The sequence below is a fragment of the Apteryx mantelli genome, chromosome 9 (assembly GCF_036417845.1).
Source record: "Apteryx mantelli isolate bAptMan1 chromosome 9, bAptMan1.hap1, whole genome shotgun sequence".
In the NCBI taxonomy this organism is placed as follows: Eukaryota; Metazoa; Chordata; class Aves; order Apterygiformes; family Apterygidae; genus Apteryx; species Apteryx mantelli.
Genome location: NC_089986.1, coordinates 7,499,141 through 7,519,532, shown reverse-complemented (window position 1 = coordinate 7,519,532; position 20,392 = coordinate 7,499,141). Strand labels below are relative to the sequence as shown.

At 38.8% G+C, this 20,392-nt stretch overlaps 1 protein-coding gene across 1 annotated transcript in view; it reads right to left on the bottom strand.

Annotated features, from left to right (window-relative positions):
* NLGN1 (neuroligin 1) overlaps nucleotides 1–20,164 on the bottom strand; it is a 315,250-nt gene extending 295,086 nt beyond the window's left edge. The window contains exons 1-2 of the mRNA XM_013945211.1: nucleotides 19,623–20,164; nucleotides 19,136–19,195 (exon numbers count right to left, since the gene is read on the bottom strand). Of these exons, the coding sequence (XP_013800665.1) occupies nucleotides 19,136–19,195; nucleotides 19,623–20,115 (553 nt within the window). The 5' untranslated portion in view covers nucleotides 20,116–20,164. The remainder of the gene's footprint in view (nucleotides 1–19,135; nucleotides 19,196–19,622) is intronic.
* Between the last annotated feature and the right edge of the window lie 228 nt (nucleotides 20,165–20,392).

Genomic DNA, 20,392 nt, shown 5'->3' with positions numbered 1-20,392 from the left:
ATTTGTGTTGCCACAGCGTCCCTGCTTGCCATACCAGCGGTAAAAACTGCGACAACTAACAGTGAAATTGTGCCTTCCCCTTCCACCCTTGCAGCGGCGGGCTGCCTCTCCTCCGGCTCCTTCCCCGCGGCGTCAAGCCCCAGACGCCGAAGGGAGCCCATGAAGAGCCGGGGCATAGGGAGAGCCGGAGCTAACCTCCGCACAACCTGGAAAACACCAGGACACGAGACTGACGGCAAAGCCTCCCTCGAGCTCTTTCCCACCCCGCGATTCCTGCGCAAATTACCAGCGGCTGGGCCAAAATACTTTGGCCGCAATGGCTCATCTCTTGGATAAACTCTGCTTGGAAAGAGCATTCGCATGTACCGCTTCCCTTGGTATCTACTGCTCCACAGAAGTCACGATTTTTTGTATTCCGTGAGAAATCTGAAGAGTACCATAAAGTCTCATCTAGAGCAGGACACAAGACGTGGACAGGAAGGCTGATATAACATGGCAGAAGCACTTCTGAATGCTCCATTGTAATCCTTGGCATTGCACTGTTGTTAATTTTTTATACTAGCACAGGATCAGATAGAGTTTTTCCTTTTTTTTTTTTTTTTTTTTTTTTTTTTTTTTTTTTTAAGAACTTGGGATATCTTTATTCCTAAAACTATCCAAGATGTTAGAGTAGCAAGGGCTTTTAGAAGCTGATTTAATTTTTTGTCTCACTTGTTTACTTTATGCATTTCTGTCAGCCTGAGTAATGAAAAGGAAGAAATCAGTTCACTTTGATTTCAGTTGGACGCAAGTCAATTTTGGTCTCAGACAATCCTTTGTTAGAGCGTGACAGAGTATTTGAGATACAGAAATCCGGAGATTTGCCGTTTAATAAAAGTTAATAGTATTTAAAACCCCCAAAATGTATTCTGAGCTTTGATTTTATATTACCTTGATTTACCAAATCTAAAAATTAATCTTAATTTCAACTAACAATACTTGTTTAATATACAAACATACATATTCCGTACTACCATTTTGCCAATGACTTCAGCTACTACAAGGTGACTCCCAAGCACTAAGTAATCAGTAGGTTATTACAAGTCTGTCTTATAATTATTTAATCTGAATACCGTTTTGTTAAAAATATAACACAGCTTTTTTCTTATTGCTTGAAAAAGATAAAAGAGAAAGAAAATCTACATCTGCCTCCGGAAAATGCCAGGTACCAGAGTTCTTCAGCAGCTCTCCGCACTCGGAGCAGAATTTCACCAGTATGTGCACAGAGACACAGACGTATCCAAAAATGCAGAGAGAAATGAGCAACATATTCTATTCAAAAAGCACAAACAATTTTAACTGTAAAAACCACTACAAAATATTCCCAAAGTGGAAAACGCCTGATGGCCATTCTGCTCTTAACACCTATACCTCCTAAGTTACATAGCTTTTTAGAAAGTTGAATTTTTAATCAATGAGAGTTCTTTCACTATTCACAAGAAACGAGGGCAAGATCATATCAGAATCTGGATTACATCAGACTGGCAGCACGATAAGGTCAATTGGGGATCAGACTTTTGCTAATTCAGGTCTCTGTTTTATTACCATGAGGAATTACTCTGATTCACTAAAAGGAGCAAAACAATAAAGCAGCTCATCCCTGCCTACCACGGACCATAAAATGAATATGGATATTGAAAAGTCATGCTCATAGAAACACTGGAATTAATACAGTTGTCACTGTACTCCACACAGCCCAAACCTCCTTTTAAAAATTTTGGGTCATTAAGGTAACATAGAAAACTTAAAGTAAGTACAATGATTTTGTCGCATCGGCTGCCAGAACGAATGACAAGACAACTCCAAGAAAGGCATAAGTCATTTTTCTCTTTTCTCTGAAGGAAGTATTGTCTCAAGGCAGACAGTTTGGATCCAAATCCGAATTTCTCCACTGCTCAAGGTGAAACCCAGATGCGCTGTTAAGGCCGGCTCCACTTTCAAAGTCAGTTATCAGGGACATTTGTTCTTCCATTAAAACTGCTAAGCAGTTAGCACCTGCTTGAACAGTCAGCATTTTGGGTCGCGTCACTCGATCTGTGAAGTCTCACACCAAATGCCGCTAACAAATAATAAGCACTTGTTATGTGGAACGGCATTTCATCAGTGCCAGGTGCAAACCCAGCAGATCCAGCGTTTGCAGCTAGTGAAACGCTGCATTTTTCCCACTTCTCTGAGCTGAAAGCATGATAGGTACAATACAGTTTGCTCTGTAGCTTGGGCATGTTTAACATTATGACTCAAATGTGAATGTAATTTTGGTGGGATTGTTTCCTATTTTTTTTCAGCATAACATGAACGCCTTTCTATACACATGCAAATATAAAGCCGTACAGGTGACACACTGAAAATATAACTGAAGTTTGTGCTTTCATAAAAGCAATTAGCAATCCCTCAAGTTGCAATAGATGACAGAGTCTCAAGAGCATTGCTTCCCCGGCAGTGAAGTAACTGCAACCTACATTACAGTCAAATGTTCTGTTCTTTAATGCTATTTTGTTATAACAGGCAAGTACAAGGTTGGTGATTATGCATTTATTCACTCGTGTTGCTTTTGGCTGATCTTTTTGTCCACAGCCTAGACACATACACTCCACTCATGTATTTTAAAATATCCCCTCTTAAAGTTAGTGAAAAGAAAATTACAGTAAACGAGCAAATAAATGCAACTCCGAGTAGAGAGGGACAACAGCACTATCGGCAATGTCCTTTTAGCTCTAACTGCTCAGGGTGAAAGTAAAGGAATACACAACTATGTGGCTTGCTCAGAATTCCTAAAGCAAGTGTAACTATGCCTATGCTATAACAACATTATGACGAGACTTACAGACATTTTACAACCACTTTAAACTATCAAAGCAACATCAAGAGGCTTTAGGGTCCTTAGGAATCATCCCTCCAGTATCAGCAAATGGGACAAATCCTGCTCTCGTAATAGTTGATGACAACACCGCCATCAGACAAATCTTTAAATTAATGGCTAACTTGAACTACACACGGATAATCCCCAGGTTAAGCAGCTTCTCACCTGCTTAAAATCAGGAGCACCCTTAAGTGAGGGCCTTAAATGAGTGCAGACCGAGTCTCTGAACATATAGGTGCAGCTCCTTAGTATGATGAACAGCACTTGATAGAAAAGAACTGATGCCCGAGTACGAGGTTAGAGCAGCCCTTTGTTCTAAGCATAGCAAGGTGAGACAGCGTCTCACCCAGACAGCCTTTCCGCTAGGCAGGGATTTGTATTGCGGGTTTTTTCCCCTTTGCTATTGCCAATTATTTCATCACGTATTCTACTATATGATAATCCCTTAATTCTTGTGATCTCCATTGCAGCAATTGTAGCACTCAATATCTGTACGGTACCGCACAATACACAATATCAGGGAATAATGTCAGCATTTGTGGATTTCTGTAAGCAAAGCATAGCCTATTCACCTCTGGTTACTCTTCGTTGTTTACATACGCTTTTATTCCTTGTGCTCATCCTTTCATATATCTAAAATGAAAATCTTATTAATAAAGGTCGAAATTATAATGCTTTTACATGAGTTCAAAGAACAGCTTCAGTGTGCAGCTCATGCAGCACTTTGCAATGTGCCGCCACTCTATTGCCTCTGGGAAGGATGGAAATACAGGGCTACCACCGCTGGAGCAAAGGTGGCCTTGAGCTAGGGGCTGAATGTGTTACTAATCCCTCTGAATGGGCCATTTTCCATTGTTTCATATGACTTTAGAAAACAGATACTAGCCAGCTCACACGGAGCTAGTCATGGGAGAAAGCGACCTGTCTGATCGTGTAGGTCCCAATGTGAAACACGCTCGTGCTTCTGCCACCCATTGAGTTAAACGATTGTGTTCAGTTGCTGAAAGAGCACCACTAAGACGCTGAGTGGTAAACACACAAATCAGGTCAATCCTTTTGCTTTCCTTGTAATCCCCGGGCGTAATTTGTTACCGGCTTTTACTGCTTGCTGCCTCCTTCTCCTCTTCCTGCACTCTGTGCATGCACCCGAGCACTCTCGCTCTCCTACTCCTTCCCACCAGGTATTACGGCAATGCCTTCTTACCCAAACTCCTGTACTCTACACTGCTTTACTACATCCACTGGCTCTATATCTTCACCTCTGTTGTCTTTTCTTCACTGTAAATTCTCCAGAGCAGGGAACTTGTTTTCTCTAAGTTTGTACTAAAGCCTGTAAATTTACAGCACTCTAGGAATGTTTGATAACAGCACGTAAATAATTAATAAAAGCTGCAGCAATCCTTTCTTTTCCTGTATTTGGAAGCTGTAAGGCAGCAAGTCAAGTGGGAGGCAGAAAATATTTCATGGGCTAAGATAAGTTTTGATTTTCGCCCTATAGGGGGTAGCTGACTGACAAATACTTTCACTTAGGAAAGATCGGGATTAAGTTGTGTAGGAATTAAAGACAAGAAGCATTGCTTCAGCTACATGAACCATAAAAGCAGCCCAGGAGCATCATAAACAGCCTGGCTCAAAATATAAGCATGTGATAAAAAGAACGGGATGTTTTAATTTCAGCTCCGCATCACATGCGGCTTTTCTCCGTTTGCAGGAGTCCACTCTCTTGTCCTAGATTCTCCATCTTCAATATAAAGGAAGATTTTAAAGGAGATTGTGGCAAATGAATAACTCATGATTTTTCAGCCTTAAAGAGGTGGTAAATGTTTTTAAAAAGAAAGGGATGCAGGAGAAGCAGGCGGAAACATGAAATAAGCACAAATCAGACAGAATAATGACTGAATGAGACCAGGAAACAAAGGAAATATAGGGAGGAAGGTAAAAGAGGTTTGTTACTGTAGGGGTGGCTGTGATACAAGACAGCTATGCAATTATTCAGAGAAAATAAAAATGGAGGGGAAAAAAAAGGCAGAAAGATATTTTTGAACCATCTCAGGCACAATTTTCAAAGTCTTCTACAAAACATCAAAATGTTTCTACCTCTAACCTCTAAATGTATCTACCTCTAAACTTATTTCTGTTTGTCTTTTAGATCTGGAGCTTTGGGCTTGGTCTCATTAACCTTCATTTGAATTTTGCAGTTGACTTTGATGCAGCCAAGAATTTATCCCCTGAGTGCAAACAGGTACGGGTGCTTTCTGCCAGGGCACAATGGAAAGGACTTTTACAGATTTTTGTGCTCTCAAAATTATCAATAATATAATCCTGATGCTTATGTCGGTTTTGCAGCTAAATATCCTAGTTGATGAAGGCAGTCAAGTACCTTGGCAGCAAAGAATAGTAACTGCACTCAAATAAATTTGAACCTGAAAAGTGCAGGGACAAAACCAGAAGCTAACATGTCTAGCACTGAATGTTTAATCAGACAAGACATCATAAAACCACAGCAAAAAATAATTGTCGAGGGCAGTAAATTACTTGATTTTAGTGCAGTGAAGTCTTCAAAATTAGTTCTTCTTTAGAACAGACATAATGAGTAGCTTCAGAATAGATATTGGCACAGCAGGGCACACAAAAGCCCTGATTAGCTGCTACATGGCAAAATCTTTAGCTAATATTTATTCTATTTTAGTGTTGATTTCTGACCTTTCCTCTTTGACTTTTGTTGGTCAAAATCCAAACCTTCTTGGATTTATTTAATACCAGATAACTATTTCTAAACTACCAGGATGTTAAGTCACATGCTCCCATTAAAGATGACCAAAAAAAAACCACTGTGAAGTGCATTTTTTCCCACTTTTTCAACTTCAGCTAATTCCTAAGTAGCAAGTAAAATTCATAACAGTTGCAATGTCCTTGTGATGCAACAGGGATGAATTTCTTGAACTCACTTTTGGGGAGAAAAAAGGATTCCAAACTTTTGACCATACTAGTCTAGTTCACACAGAGGAGGAAGTCCTTCTTAACCTGGACCTTACAAAAACACTGTGGACTGTCATCTCAAACCAGATTCTGATGTCCCTCACCTTCATTTAAAAAAAGAGTAGAAATACTGCAGCCTCAAACCTACACTTCTATAAAAGTGTTCAATAAGAAAAGATTTGGACACAATCTTGTTCTAGATTTTAATACTATGACAATGAAGCTTCTGCTGCCTTTGTAACTCCTAAATCAGTGATAATCCCACTTTTTTTTTTCAATTCTTTGCATTTACAATTAATAACATGGGAAAATATTTCATTATATTCCAGAGCTCTAGCTGCAGTTGTAATACTTTATGACAGCTTCCTCATTGATTGATTTACGTCCACAACTCCTCTTCCAAGAGCTTCCTTCCCAAATTAAACATGCTAATGATTTTCTATGCAAAATTTAACAACCTAATAGGCTGAACAAGTCAAATGAAAATTTGCTAACTGTTGCCTTTGATGTATATTATTCTGCCAATTCTCTCATGAAAACAGTACATTAGCATTGGCTGCAGTACTTACTAAAATATACGTATAAAGAAAGGCTTATATATATATGTATATCTATATCCACACCCACAAAAAAATTACACTGCAGGCTGTAGAAAGCACTACCTCAAGGCATAGGACAGACACAATGGGCTATTATACACTGGACAACCATTTTTACAGGAACCCTGAAAACAAATAGCTAGAGAATAATCACATTTATCCGAATAAGCTAGTGTCGGTTCACAACATTGGCTCATGCAACAAAAGTAGTCAAAATAAGATTACATAGTCAAAATAACTTATAGAGAATGAGATAACAGAGACAGCAAAGGATGGTGGGAGAGCAGGTGGCCTTCCTGCCTAACCCCAGAGATTTCAAATTAGTTCCCTCAAGAGACTAACAAGAAGCCCAACTGCTCAAAAAAAAGGAAGATCTCCATGTATTTTTCACCTAGAGTACATGCAATAATGCGTTTTATCCTATGAACAGCACCATACAGAGAACTTTACCATGCAGGGACTCTGCCCTCCAGCTCAGTCCTGAAGCCAAGGCTCCTAGCCACTGTGGGTTTAACTCACATAATAAAACAGCACGCAAACTATAACAAAGCATAAATATTCTTTAAAGACATACAGTGACATGGGATTAGTTTCCATTGCTTTGTCTTTAAAGGTTTGCTTATAATGATTTGATAATCCAATCTAATTGACCTCTCCAGGTACTGCGATGGCTCTAATCACTGTAGCATCTGAATAGTGGAACCGATCTATACTTTATCTCCAGATTTAATAAATAAATCTATACTTGAAATAGAGTCACACGAGTTCACAAGACAGAGAGGGCCAGATGCGGCTTGGCTACAGGAGGAGTGAAGGAATGGGAAAAGGCTAGCGAGGACCAGAATGACTTCAAAGGGAGATTTGGCTTTTTGTTAAATCTCTCCTTTGCAACCAAACTCCACTTGAACAGTGCATTTCTGGGGTTACAGAAGTCATGAGGAAATGTGACATGATTAATGAGGGAAGAACCAAAAGCAAGCTCCTGTCTATGGCCTGCTTGCCTTCAAACTGTCTTCTCTGCAAGCGTAAAGTAAAGGTAATTATTATTATAGTTTCTTTATTCTCTTCCAAGCTAGCACTTCATCAGCCTGAAAACTATGACATTTCCGGAACGTGTTTCAATGGCTTCTTAACCTTCTTAGTTCCCGAGTGCCAGTGCAATGGCACACTGCATTTAGTTAGAGAGACTTCAGGAATGAAGAAGTTAACACCCCAAATTGCTAATAATAACAGTATTCACTGAGCCAGATAACCACTCACATGGAATTTCAATCCAAAGTCACCTAAAATTCAAAAGAAACCAATGTATTACTTTAAGGAAGTGACAGCATTTAGAAGAATATTCATAATTCAAACAACAGGCCAAAATTTGACCTACTGCTGACTTATCTATTTTTAATCAAGCAATATCTAGGACTAGCTTCTGCTCGGCTTTAGGTCAAATGTATTTTTTGAGATATCCAAATGATAATATGATAAATGCCCAAGTACTGCACAGAAGGTTGCAACAGTCAGACCACTCGTACAGTATAAGGAATATGGAGTATTTCTAGTAAATCATTTGTTTCTTCCTCTTTCATCTGACTGCTCCTTGTTGTGCTGATACTCAGCCAAATTAGCTTGTAGTTTAGCATGTCAAAGCTCTGGGCTGAAAAATGACAACTAATATGTTTGCAAACTCTGGAGAGAAAAATGATTTTTGCCGCTTAAAACTGCGGGGTGGACTTCCGAGCTGCCTTCCTCTTGGTCTTATTTTGCCTAATGGGAAAAGGCATTTAAATCCCACTTGCATGCTTGGTTTGGGCCCTGCCTCGCAGCGCACACCTGCTTCAGGGTGCATCGGGAGCCTTCGGCTCGCTCAAATCCCCTTCCTGCTTCTTTCAGCTCCTCTTCTGTCACCACGCTCACCGCTGCAAGTGAATGCCCCTTTCACACCTAACCACATTTTAGCAGTCATCTTTCAAAGTAATGTCAGAAAAAGAAACAAATCAGCCTGTCAAAAACACATGATTGTTCCACAGTTCAAGGGGTGATGTTGAAGGACACATAATATAATGCACACAGACGGGGAAGTGAGGAATTGCTGCTCACAGAGTGGGATTCAAGATGGGGGGCTTCTATTGAGGCTCTTCAGCAATCACCCACATCTCTATAAAACTCACGCATACGTTTCCTAAGATCTGGTATAATAATGTGCTTTTGGCCAGATAATACCTTCGATACTTAAAGGATCGCAACTGAAACACTGCAAGAATTGCCAGTAAATCAAGAGCTTTATGGCACTTCAAAGAAAAGACAATTGAGGCACCTTTTTTTTCCTCTTACTTTATATGAGACTCAATCTACAGAGACTTCATGTAAGAGAGACTGCAGGTGCTTCAGCACTTAAGTATAGCAATTATTTTTTGTTTCAAAAGTTATTGTTTATAGCATAAGTAATCCATTTGCCATTAACAAATGTCTCGGTTAACGACTGGAAAGTGCAGAACACAAACTTAATTCTCCTTGTTGTTCCACATGGTGCAGTGGTTAATTGATTCACATAAAGGGCTGCTTCATGTGAGCTTAGCATGGAGAAACAGGCAAAGAACTAAGATTTTGAAATCTAGGTTTACAGCCTGATGATTTCTTGTGAAATTTCCTGAAATAAACCTGCCTCTACAGCAGTCATATAAAGTTATATACAGTGATACTTCTCGGATCCAAAGCGCTATATATATAGATCGTGGGGCACCATCATTAATAGAAGCAGTTTCAGAGTAGGTAAGTGTGTAAAATCTCCCATAGTATCTGTTTGGCTCACATAAGTATCTTAGTTTCGGCCTTCAGCAACTAAATTCAGATTAAAAAACCCCAAAATCCTATATCTTCTTAGCACTTTAAAAGAAATTCATATCCATATGAAAACATATGAATCAATAATAATTTTGAAATGAAACAAGACAAACTACACTAGCTCTCCTTTGATCTTTCAAATCTGCTTACGAGTATGACCACACACATATAAACGCATATGTACACAAATGCACCTTTCTTATTTCCTTACCACTGGGTCACTCTTGTTAACCAAGACCATTACTTTGGGAATCCCAACTCTTAGAGGCTAAACTTTCACTGGTTCAGATAGCTCCAGCTGGTGCAGAGTACATTTGATTTACATGTTCACTATACTAATAGTAATATATTAAAGAATAGTATACTAAAAAGCAAAAAGAAGCGTTGGCAAAGATTAGAAAAAACCCTGCCAGGGCACTGCAATGCCACCTGACAACAACAACAACAGTGCTCAGTTTCTGCTGAAAGGGCAGCAAGTCCTTAAAAAAATGCAACAAATGTCTGAGCAAATCAGTTCTCCTATCAGCTACCTCAGCAGGGAACCATGAGACAACTCAGTGCAACCAGGGAGCCTCCTCCAGGCCCCAGGCGCACCATCCTTCCACAGCCCAGTGCAACGTAAGGCATCACAGCTGCCTCCAAGATATCCCACCTCTTGGAAGTCTGTTACAGGACGCTAATAACCCCAAAATTCTGCAGTACAGCAGATCCTGCAAGCTCTTCTTAATCAGTTGTGCACTGATTAAGTCAGCTGGTGCAAATTTAGTAAATTAAATAGAAGGTTCATCTAACTCACCTGAAGTAAATAGGAAGAATTTGCATGAATCATTCCATTAACAAAACTGGGAGCAAAGATTGGAGGAAAAGCTCCAGCTGGGAGAAAAGCAATCAGGTGCAAGAAAGATCTTTGGCCTCTCCAGCTGGTTCATATGTAGCTCCATCCAGAACCAAGGCCAGATGGAGGGGTACTGCCTTTAGACAGGAAAACCAAGGCAGGTGTCATGGTAGGATGGCTGCACAGTTGATAATCAGGCCATAACTGCACTGCAATACACCTATCACTTAGGAACAATCTATATTAGCTTTAAAATAATAGAATGATAAAATAACCTGAAAAAATATGTATGCTTTTGGCTCATTTTCAATGACTTGTAAAATTAAGTCAAGGGAGAGAGGAGAGATCACTATCCTACAGGACATTGACACAACAAAGGAGGAAAAAGGCATAATCCTGAAGTTTTGATAAATTCCGGCATATGTAATGCTTGTCCATCATCTCCTACCCGCTCTACAGGAGAAAAAAGGAGCTGCTTGGTAGGGCACCTTCATATTTGTCCTGCTTAATGCACTGCCTGGGCTTGGAGCATCATATGGACCTGTGCTGCAAGAGGAACTTTCTCTCTCTTTCCCCAACCCCTAGAACTTCACTAATTGGGCCCTCCATTAAAACTCAGCACCTATGAAAAGCTCCATAGTCCCAGACCAACTGTTGGTTCTTCCCTCCCTGCAGAAGGAGAAGGATGGTTGAGTAGAGAACATTCTTTCATGTAGATCCTATTTTGCTCTGGGCTGAGCCTTCTAGAAAGATTCAGCAAGCCATGCAGTCTTCTTCTTACACAATACACCTTTCCATTAAAAAAAATCTACAGACAGCTTTTAGGTGTAAGAATATGGAGAACAGAAAGTAATGACAGGCAATAGAGACAAATCCTCTTCCGTAAGCTCTGCAAAAATCTTTTCTCAAAATAACTTTGGAGAGGTTTGACTGCCAGTTCATGATGTGGATGAATCACTTCTGATATTTCTGATAAAACAATATTCAAAACTTCAAAATCACTTCCAATTCATTTATGCCACAGTTTAATTAGGGCTTCTGCAACATGGTAAAAGGACGTCATTATCCCCTATAACTGTATAATAATTACAATTTTAATGAAATAATTGCAAGTACACTAGATGTGTAGATATAATTATGGTAATTACATAAATACCTGATTTTCACCTAATAATTAAAGAAGGCCTTTACAAAAAGGGTGAAATTTAATAAATGGAAGCTTGCCAGAAAACAAATACAAATATTAAATGGCTGTCTCTTTCCTATATAGAGAGAATCTAGTAAGCTGAAATCTAAGTATGATAAAATGATTTTTCCACACATTATAAAATAATATAAGGCTAAAGAAGTTATTTAAACAAATATTAAATCATACTGAGAGACGTCAATGCTTTGCCCCTGTGGGGCCTGATCCAAAACCACTGAAGTTAATACAGCCCTAACCTAATAATCCTATGATAACTCAGCATCTCACAAGAGATTGGATTGCAAATTATCACTGAGAGAAACAAAATGTGAATAGCACTTACAAAAGCATAAAACCGTGTTCCGACTCCTCTGCAGTATAAAGAGGCAGACTCTAGACTGCAAAATACTTGGGGAAAAGGTGCCTGTGCCGAGTTCTCGACAGCTGCGAAGGGGCTGCCAGCCTTCCTCCAGGGCAGGGCACACCGGCACAGCCGCTACGGGCGCTCGCCCATCGTGCTGCCCATGATCTTCTCCCCATATGTGTCTTTTTGGTTGGACCTACTGTCCATCTCACAATAAAACAAAACAAAAACCACACCTGAAGGCTTGTTCCCCCTAGGTCCCCCTCAGTGGACAGACCTTAACAAGGCAATAGTAAAGGGCTTCCCAACCTTTAAACAGCTGAAGAATGAGAAATTAATCGGCAAGGTAATTTTCCTTCCTGTCACATACCTAGGACTGAACTTACTATGTATTTACTGTATTATTAGTACGAATAAGAAAGACAGAAGCAGGAAAGGAAATCCTGCAGCAGAGGAATTAGCAATATGATTTGCTGTTGCTGCTTGAGTCTGATACCATGACAAAAACATGGAAGGGAAAATCAGCTCCAGCACCTGCCACGATGCAGCTTCCATATGTCTTGCAATCAGCAAGCGATCAACAGGAACCTCTGGATTCACTTAAAGCAGCCCTAGGGTGGCTCTGACTTAGGCCAGAGACCATGTTGGTCCCTGAAATGTGTTAGAAGGTATGTGCACACATGGCTTAAAGTCAGTTTTGTCCCACTTCTCTTGCCTTGCTCAGTGCTGCTTCTTTTTAGGATAAAGTTTCATTACTACAAGCATGAAAAAATAAAATAACAGATATTAATATTAAGCCAGAAGGATGTGATTTGACATTCCAAAAACAAATCTCATTTATGTTAAGCTCATTAAAGCAGTGGGGTTCTGAATGCAGAGTGTAATTAATAATACTATACATATCAAAGTAGAGAAAAAATAAATCAGTGAAAGGAGGAGTAAGGCATGTAAGTTTGACAACATAAAGCAAGTAAAAATGAAGAGAGCTAAAGAATTATATGTGAAAAGAATTTGAAAAAAAATGTAAAATGATACTGGAGCAATATTCAAGTTATAAGCGGATTATTAACACTGTAATTGAGATGATCTTTAAGAATGGCTTGACACATGTAGGCATCATGTTTCAAGCTTCAAAAAATATGCAAAGAATACTAAGAATATTTGTATCCCTGTGTGTTACAAGGAAACAAAGAAATGAAGAGCATGAACACAGGGAAAAGCAAAAGAATAACAATAATACAATCAAGGAAAAAATAACAAAAATGAAAGCAGAAAATCCTAGTTATCAAAAAGCCATATTAGTTACTCAAACATTCTTTCTGAAAATGTACACATATACTTCTATATCTATTTTTTCTAATACTTATCCAATCTGTCTTTAAGTGATAAATTAGGAAAGAGCAGATTAAAAAAAACAAAACAAAACAAAACACATCATGGTTGTTTCCTCAGTACAACTGCTCCAAATCGAGAAAGGAAAGGGGAAGAAGCACAAAACAGCTTTATTCGATTTAGTGTTATCTGGGTAGCAGTACTATTTTAGAGCCTATGTGTGGGAGGATGTAGAAAATGAAAAGTAAGCAGTAAAATAAAGGACAATGGATGGAATTGGACCAGAATTTAAGACCTGTTAGAGTTCCAAGCCCTGTCAAGGTACATGAACAAAGCACTGACAGCCCGGTGAGTGCATGGTCAGCAAGAGCTCACAGCCTGAGCAAAAATAGTCAGACATGTAGAGACGACTCTGACCAGTGTTGATGGCATTAAAGACGACTGGAGTCCTAAAATGCAGTCTGCAAAATCTTCTCTTGTCAAGCACTGGCTCACCCAGAAAGAAGACCATAGAAAATACATCAGTTTAAGCATTTTATGTTATTTCAAATATGACATAACCCTACTGCACATCTTTGAAAAATGCTGCTAACTGACACTAACAGCTTTAGATTGTGAAAGGATGAAAAGGTCTGTACAAGACAATGTTTGCTTCGTTATCTTCTTCCATGTATTACTAGTATAATAGGAAACGCTGCTGTGGTATCTGAGGAATGAAAACCAGGAACAAACAGTACTTGCAGTAGAAAAATGGTTTCTTAGTGCATGGCACTAGAGTTTGGGATCATGGACAAGATTTGTGCCCATTGATGCCGCGGGAATGAATTTTGGCCTGAGGAGGCCAGAATGAGTTTCAGAGCTCTTCAGCCAGCAGCCAACAGGGGCGAATAGGGGCAAAATTTCAAATATATACAGGCATCTACAGACACAAATATACTCCAGACATAAATAATATCTTATGAATTTTCAAAATGGCCCAATTACGATATACACTGTGATCTCTGTGAGCCGTGACACTCACAATCAAGTTGCCACAAGCCCTGGTAATGGTCTGCAAATGTGTGTTCTTAGCCCACTGGAAGTGCAAAATAACATGACAGAGCTGAGCCCACAGTGATACAGGCTCACATTTTAGACTTCATACCTCTCATTTATATAACCATTAATATGTCTTTATGGAGAAAGACCATCTCAATCATTTTTCAACAATATGGCATCTACAAGCCAATTAGTTTGGTATACTTTCTACATTAGATATTTAGAATAAAAGAATAGGACAATCAATTGACAAATTTTGCCAGGGGAAATACAAATTTTACCAGATCTAAGCTAGTGCTTTTCTAGTTGACTTTAGAGTTGTAAAAAGGCATGCAGAAATAAGTTCATTTAATAAAGTCTATAGGAACTGCATATATTGCACAGAAGCAAGAAAAAAAAATTAACCTCTGAGAATTATTTTTCCTGTTCTGGGAAGGGATTTTTAGATTACGTGAGACAAAACACTAACATTTCTAAAGAAAGGGTTATTTAAAATAAATAAAGAAAACCTATTTCTACATTGTATCACAAAAGGGCAAAATATAAGTTTTAAAAATATTCTGAGAGGCTACTATAAGATCAAATGTGCATAGAAGCGTACATAGACATTGTTTTTTTCCCAGATGAGAAATAAATAAAAATGGGGTAAGCAGAAGATAGGTATGACTAGCCTTCAGTTAGGGATCCCAAGATATTCCTTTTGCCCTTTCCTTTTCAATCAATCTGACCTTTAAAAAGAACAAACCAGCTGAGGCTGATGTGCATTTTTCACTATAGGGGATAGGTCCTCAGATCCTGCTGAAGTTAGCTAATGTGGAAACCAGCTGAAGGAGTCATTCTACCTTTCCCAAGATTTAGGCCAAGCCAATCAAAAGGTTGTCTCACTGATGTATGAAGAATTCTGAAGAATGCAGAGCATTCATTGTATGCAACTTTATCTAAGCCACTACCAATTTTTATTTCAGGAAGAGTATATAGCAATGGGAACTAACTGAAGAACTTGAAGATCTGCTCTTCCCTGGGTAAAATTCCTCTTTCCAAAATTTGATAAAGTAGACATTTCTGAGGTAATTAAACTGCACTGGAAGAAACATCCTATACAAGCAAAAGGGATCAGGCTTAACTGGGCTCTTATCAATTCTACTTTAATGCCTAAAAAATGTTTCGTACTGCTAAGTTTAAAAGCCTTAAAGTTATCAGCAGCATTTATGAATCACAGTTGGTGCAAGGTATTCTCTATTGAAAATGATGAATTTTCAATGCAGGGTGAGTTTATATCACTATAATTCATATTTCACTTCCATGAATATATTTGTACGTATGTATATATGTTACTGTGCACCCAAGACTGCCATACCCCAGAAAGGACAGTGATGGGAGCTGTGCTCTCTGAAAATCAAGTAGCTCATTAGCAGTCATAAATATTAATAGAGCTGTCTACTTGTACACTCTCAAATGAGGTAGTTTGGATCATGATTCTCTGCATTTTAAATTTATTCAGTGCACCAGTCCAGACCAACTAGACTAAAAAACACAGTCCATACATGAAATCTCTGTTGGGCAGTCTCTTAGCCATTGGTAATTCCCAAACATTTGATATATACAAGCAAGGATCAAGTCATTTCTTTTCTTATTCCACTCCCAACTCTCCTAGAAATACTAATCTATCCAAAACTGTATGGGCTCAGTTCCATGACATTCAGTATATATTATAGTCTCTATGAAATGCACACTTCCACATCTTCAAATACAGATACCTTCAGGCAACATGAAGGCTTTTGTACAGGCTCATAACGAGAAGCATCCTGTCACGCCAAAGTGCAGAACACAGAATATCTGGAGTTTCTTTGAGTGGTCACATTAGTGATGATTTTCAAACATTATTTATATAACTGTCATTAGATTTTAAAGTTGCTATTCATGTTGTAATCTCTGTTACAAGGCAAAGAACTGGATATACAATATTAAACAAAATATAGGCATGCAGCTAAAGCAGGATGTACGCTCCTCCTAAAAGATAATGAGTTACCCTGTCATTCTGAAACAGAAGTAAAACTTTCATGCTGTGTCTATAGAAGTAAAGTGGAGATCTGAAACACTAAATAGAGTCTTTAGAAATTTCCTAGAAATGATGCAAATGTTTGACATGCATTCAGGAAATTACCGCATGATCAAGAATATAAAAAAATATCGGTTGGTAAAATGGTGTTATCTAGGATGCAATCTAGGTTCTATGAAAATTTAGAACTGCAGAAGCTAGTCCTTAGGGAAGGCTTAATGAGATGCCTTTTTATAGATTTCCTAAAACCAACCCTAGAAAATAGAGGGGGTTTTAGTTGTATGCATATCCATAACACACAATCAGTAACCTCAGACTTTCATGTACGTATTATTAAATCAGTAAATTAAAGATAAAGTATACTGAAATAGAAGTAACCGTGTTTAACAAGAGGGATGTTGTCTTGCCTTGTTCCTATTTCACCCCGTTGCCATCCTAACATTTTGTAGTCTCTGCAGTGTGCATATCACAGTCGCACCAACACATGGTAGCGGTTACAATTCCTGCTATAATGTCTAACATGACTTGCAGATAAAATTGCCTTCATTTCCATATCTATCCTCATCAGATTACTTCCTATTCTTCAAAATTTTGACTTTTCTTATGTCCCTCAACTAAGTGGTGTTACTGATTTAATTATCTAATAAGACCTACTTCATGTAACAAGAAAGCATTAAACAATATAAAAGTGTACTGTTGGTGGTTCGGTCATTTACATACCTTTTATTATGCATTTATATACTCTTTATTAGTTAAACAGATGGTGCAAAATTCTACCTGTCCATTTTTCTATTTTCTCTTTTCAGTAATTTTCATTACTAACCGACTATAACGAGTGCAACCTAAAACCAGGAAAAGAGTGGCTATTGCTTCTTCCTGCTTCTTCCTTCTTCTTCCTCACACAACACTAATGCTATTTCCAACTGGTGTCGCTGCTAAGATGCCACTTACCTATTGCAACTTTGTTCTACCATAGGATTCCTTCTCCTCCTCGGTATGAAGACCAACAGCCCAGGTACAACCTGAGGCAGGTAGAGGTGAGTAGAAAGTGAATTACTCTGAGAACAAGGATTACTACAGCTATGGCAACTGCCCAAGCAGAAGGCCTTCAGGAGTTGTCTGCCCTCGTCAAAGGGAAGAGATAGGCTTCTGCTGCTTCTTCTTGTACTCTGCAGTAGATAATGAATTCAACTGGAAAGGTAACTACTGAATTTCAAATAACTCTCTCTTTATCCTCCTTTAGACTCACAAGACAATAAGCATGACTTTCCTCAGCTACCGGGCTCTCCCTGCCTTTATTTTGGCTGTTTTTCCGCTTTTTTTTTTCTTTCTATTCTCTAATAGGAAAAGCTTCCTTCTGAGAACTATGATGGAGATCTGCATCTTTATTTATGACTCTGTGAATCAATGTCTGGGTGATAGGAAGTGAAAGTTGCTCAGCTGATTACACATGCTTGATGAACTGCGTAATAACTGCTGCAGCACTGCACATTAATTGAATGCATATAAATGACAGCAGTTATTCTAACTTGAATGATGTGTGTGAAGAAGAGACACTGCTCACAGCACACTGATTATCTTTGTTTCCAACTTTGGGAATCCAACTAGAAAACAATGTCATTTTTACAGCATTGAGCAAAAAATCCTCAATAGGAAGTATTAAAAGTTGACTCAAAGCCAACGCTTTAAAAACAAATTTCCTTAATTTAAGTTACTGAAAGTAGATTTAGACATCTAAATAAACATGTTGAGCAACTACAATTAAGAATTAATAATTAAACATCAGCTAAAATTAACAGTCAGTAGGAGCTGTACGAGCAAAAATTTTGGAAAATAAGGCCACTTTTATCTAGATGCCTAAATATGGTCTTAGAAACCTAATTTGACTTTACAGAGTTTAATTTTGTCCAACTCTAAACAATTTTGTGCTATGACACTTTCCTAAAATGTATTTGTTCTGAAATATCAGGGACATAGGCAACTGATATTAAAAATATCAGTTATAGTTAATAGACAACTGTGCATTTCCGCACTGCTCTTTGTTTACCCTAGAAAGTATTCTAGATTTAAAGGTAGTTCAGCAATTAAATAAGACATTAATTTAAAGAAACTAATGTAAAACAAATGTGTGAAGTAGTAGAAAATTAGTACTTTAAACTATTACCAAATGCCGGCTTTAAACAAGCACCAAAATACACCTTCTATACCGCGTATCAATGGCTTTAGGAATTTGCAAATGTTCACAAAGAAATCTGCAAATTCTCCCATACTATCTACAAAACACTAAAACGTTAGAAGCCAAGTTTCCAAAGTTTCCAAAGCAGCCAAATTCCCAAAGTATCATGTCACAACATGTTAACGTTTCCCAGCACCCATATTAAGAGACTTCTGGCTTTATAAAGAAAGCCGTAATCACACAACAAAGGAAACCAGCCCTCACTTTTTAAAATGTGTAAATGAAAAGGAGAAGTGTTTCACATATACATTCTAGGAAAGTTAACACTGTTCCAAGAAAACAGCGTGTATCATGTAGGAAGTCAACTTAGCTTTGCAGTTCTTCTTAGCTGTAATGTGCAATCACCTTTACACTACACCACCGCATTTGGGGCTGTGGAGGTCTGCCAACATCTTCAGCGGCAGCTGTGCCAGGGCCCCGGCATACGGGCCACCCCCTATGCATGTGTATATGATATACTGTATCTACACACGAGTGACTCTCCTCTAAACCACGAGGCCAAGACGCAGGATGAAAGCTGTCAACAGAGTCAGCATTAGACAGTGAAAGAGATACAATCAGGTGTAACCGAGTTCAGACTTTATAAATGTTATCTTCTCATCTGCTTTACATGGTCCTCTATTTAAATCTCCTTCTGGCTTTATTAGGACAAGAAACTCCCTAACTGTTCACTTCACAACATCAGTAAATCAGCCTCTTTCAGCTGTGTTATTTGTTCTTCCTTTGCAAGGTTTCGATTTTTCCCCCATTTTTTTTGTCCACTTTATACATACCTCCTTTTCTACAAATTTTCTTGCCGGGTTTTCTGGCACATTCCTTGGATATTCTTTTGACTGAAAAATGAATAGAAGACTAGAAAATAACATGGAGCTCCATCACAGACAGTAGGAGCATGCAACACCACTATCTAACTTAAATATGGCCTGCTTGATTAGGTGCGGAAGATTCTCAACTCGTTGTGCCTGCACATGCAATGGATAAGATGTTGATGCATCTTCCCAGAAGTCAGCGGGTGGCAATGAGAATTAGATACCAACTTTGACCTAAAATACACGTGCTGTGGGAGAAAAACAATGAGTATAGACAGAAAAACAAAATAAAGGACAGATGCACACACAGAAAAGCAGCATGCATACATATAAAATGCTGGCAGGCAAACAAGGAAAGCCATGCATGCTACCAGTAAACATGAATTAATATTGTTAGAACTTAGAACAGGAAAATAAAAAGATCTCCCTGTTTCGCCTTGTATTAACTCACCATCCTCGGTTGGGACATAGATATTTAAATAGAGGCAGTCTTCATTCTGATCTTGTACATAGGTGGAAACTACATCCAAGTTATTAGTAAACCACACGGGAAGCATGACTTCAGGCAACCTGCCTTCTATAATGTTCTGGGGACACACTGGAGCAAACTGAGTGGTATTTTTGATATCTGCCCAGGGAGACGGAGGCTCAGGAGGTTGGAAGCGGCGCTCCCCTGTTGGAGGGGCAGCATATGGAACCCCAAGAAACTGAATAACAGGCCCCAAAATTTCATTATTAAGTTCCTTCTTAATCCCTCTTATCTTGCCATAGTTGGTGGTCACCACTGGGTTGGTATCATCCAATTTTTGGGAGGACACAGCTGCAGCGTGAAGCAAAAATCCAAGTGTACAAAGAGCAAAAGTGGCATTCAATCCCATGTGTAACAGGCGGACTATCATCGCTCTCCATACACAGTTCAGCCACATGGATCTTGGAAAGGCCATGGTCCCACATTAGTTGTGTAACTACAGTGAAGCAATCTTATTTGTATCCACTGGCGTAAAAACAGGGCGACCAAAGGAAACGGATCAAGTTTCCTAAATAGGAGCCTGTCAGAAAAATCTCAAAAGGCTTTTCATGCGGTAAGTATCTTCCATTGATTTCACACTTATTGAAGCTGCATCTTCACTCAGCACTATTTATCAGACTACATCCTATTGACAATTCTGTTTTCCATAGTAGCAATATGAAGAGAGCGGCCATTTACTGCAGAATCCCCTC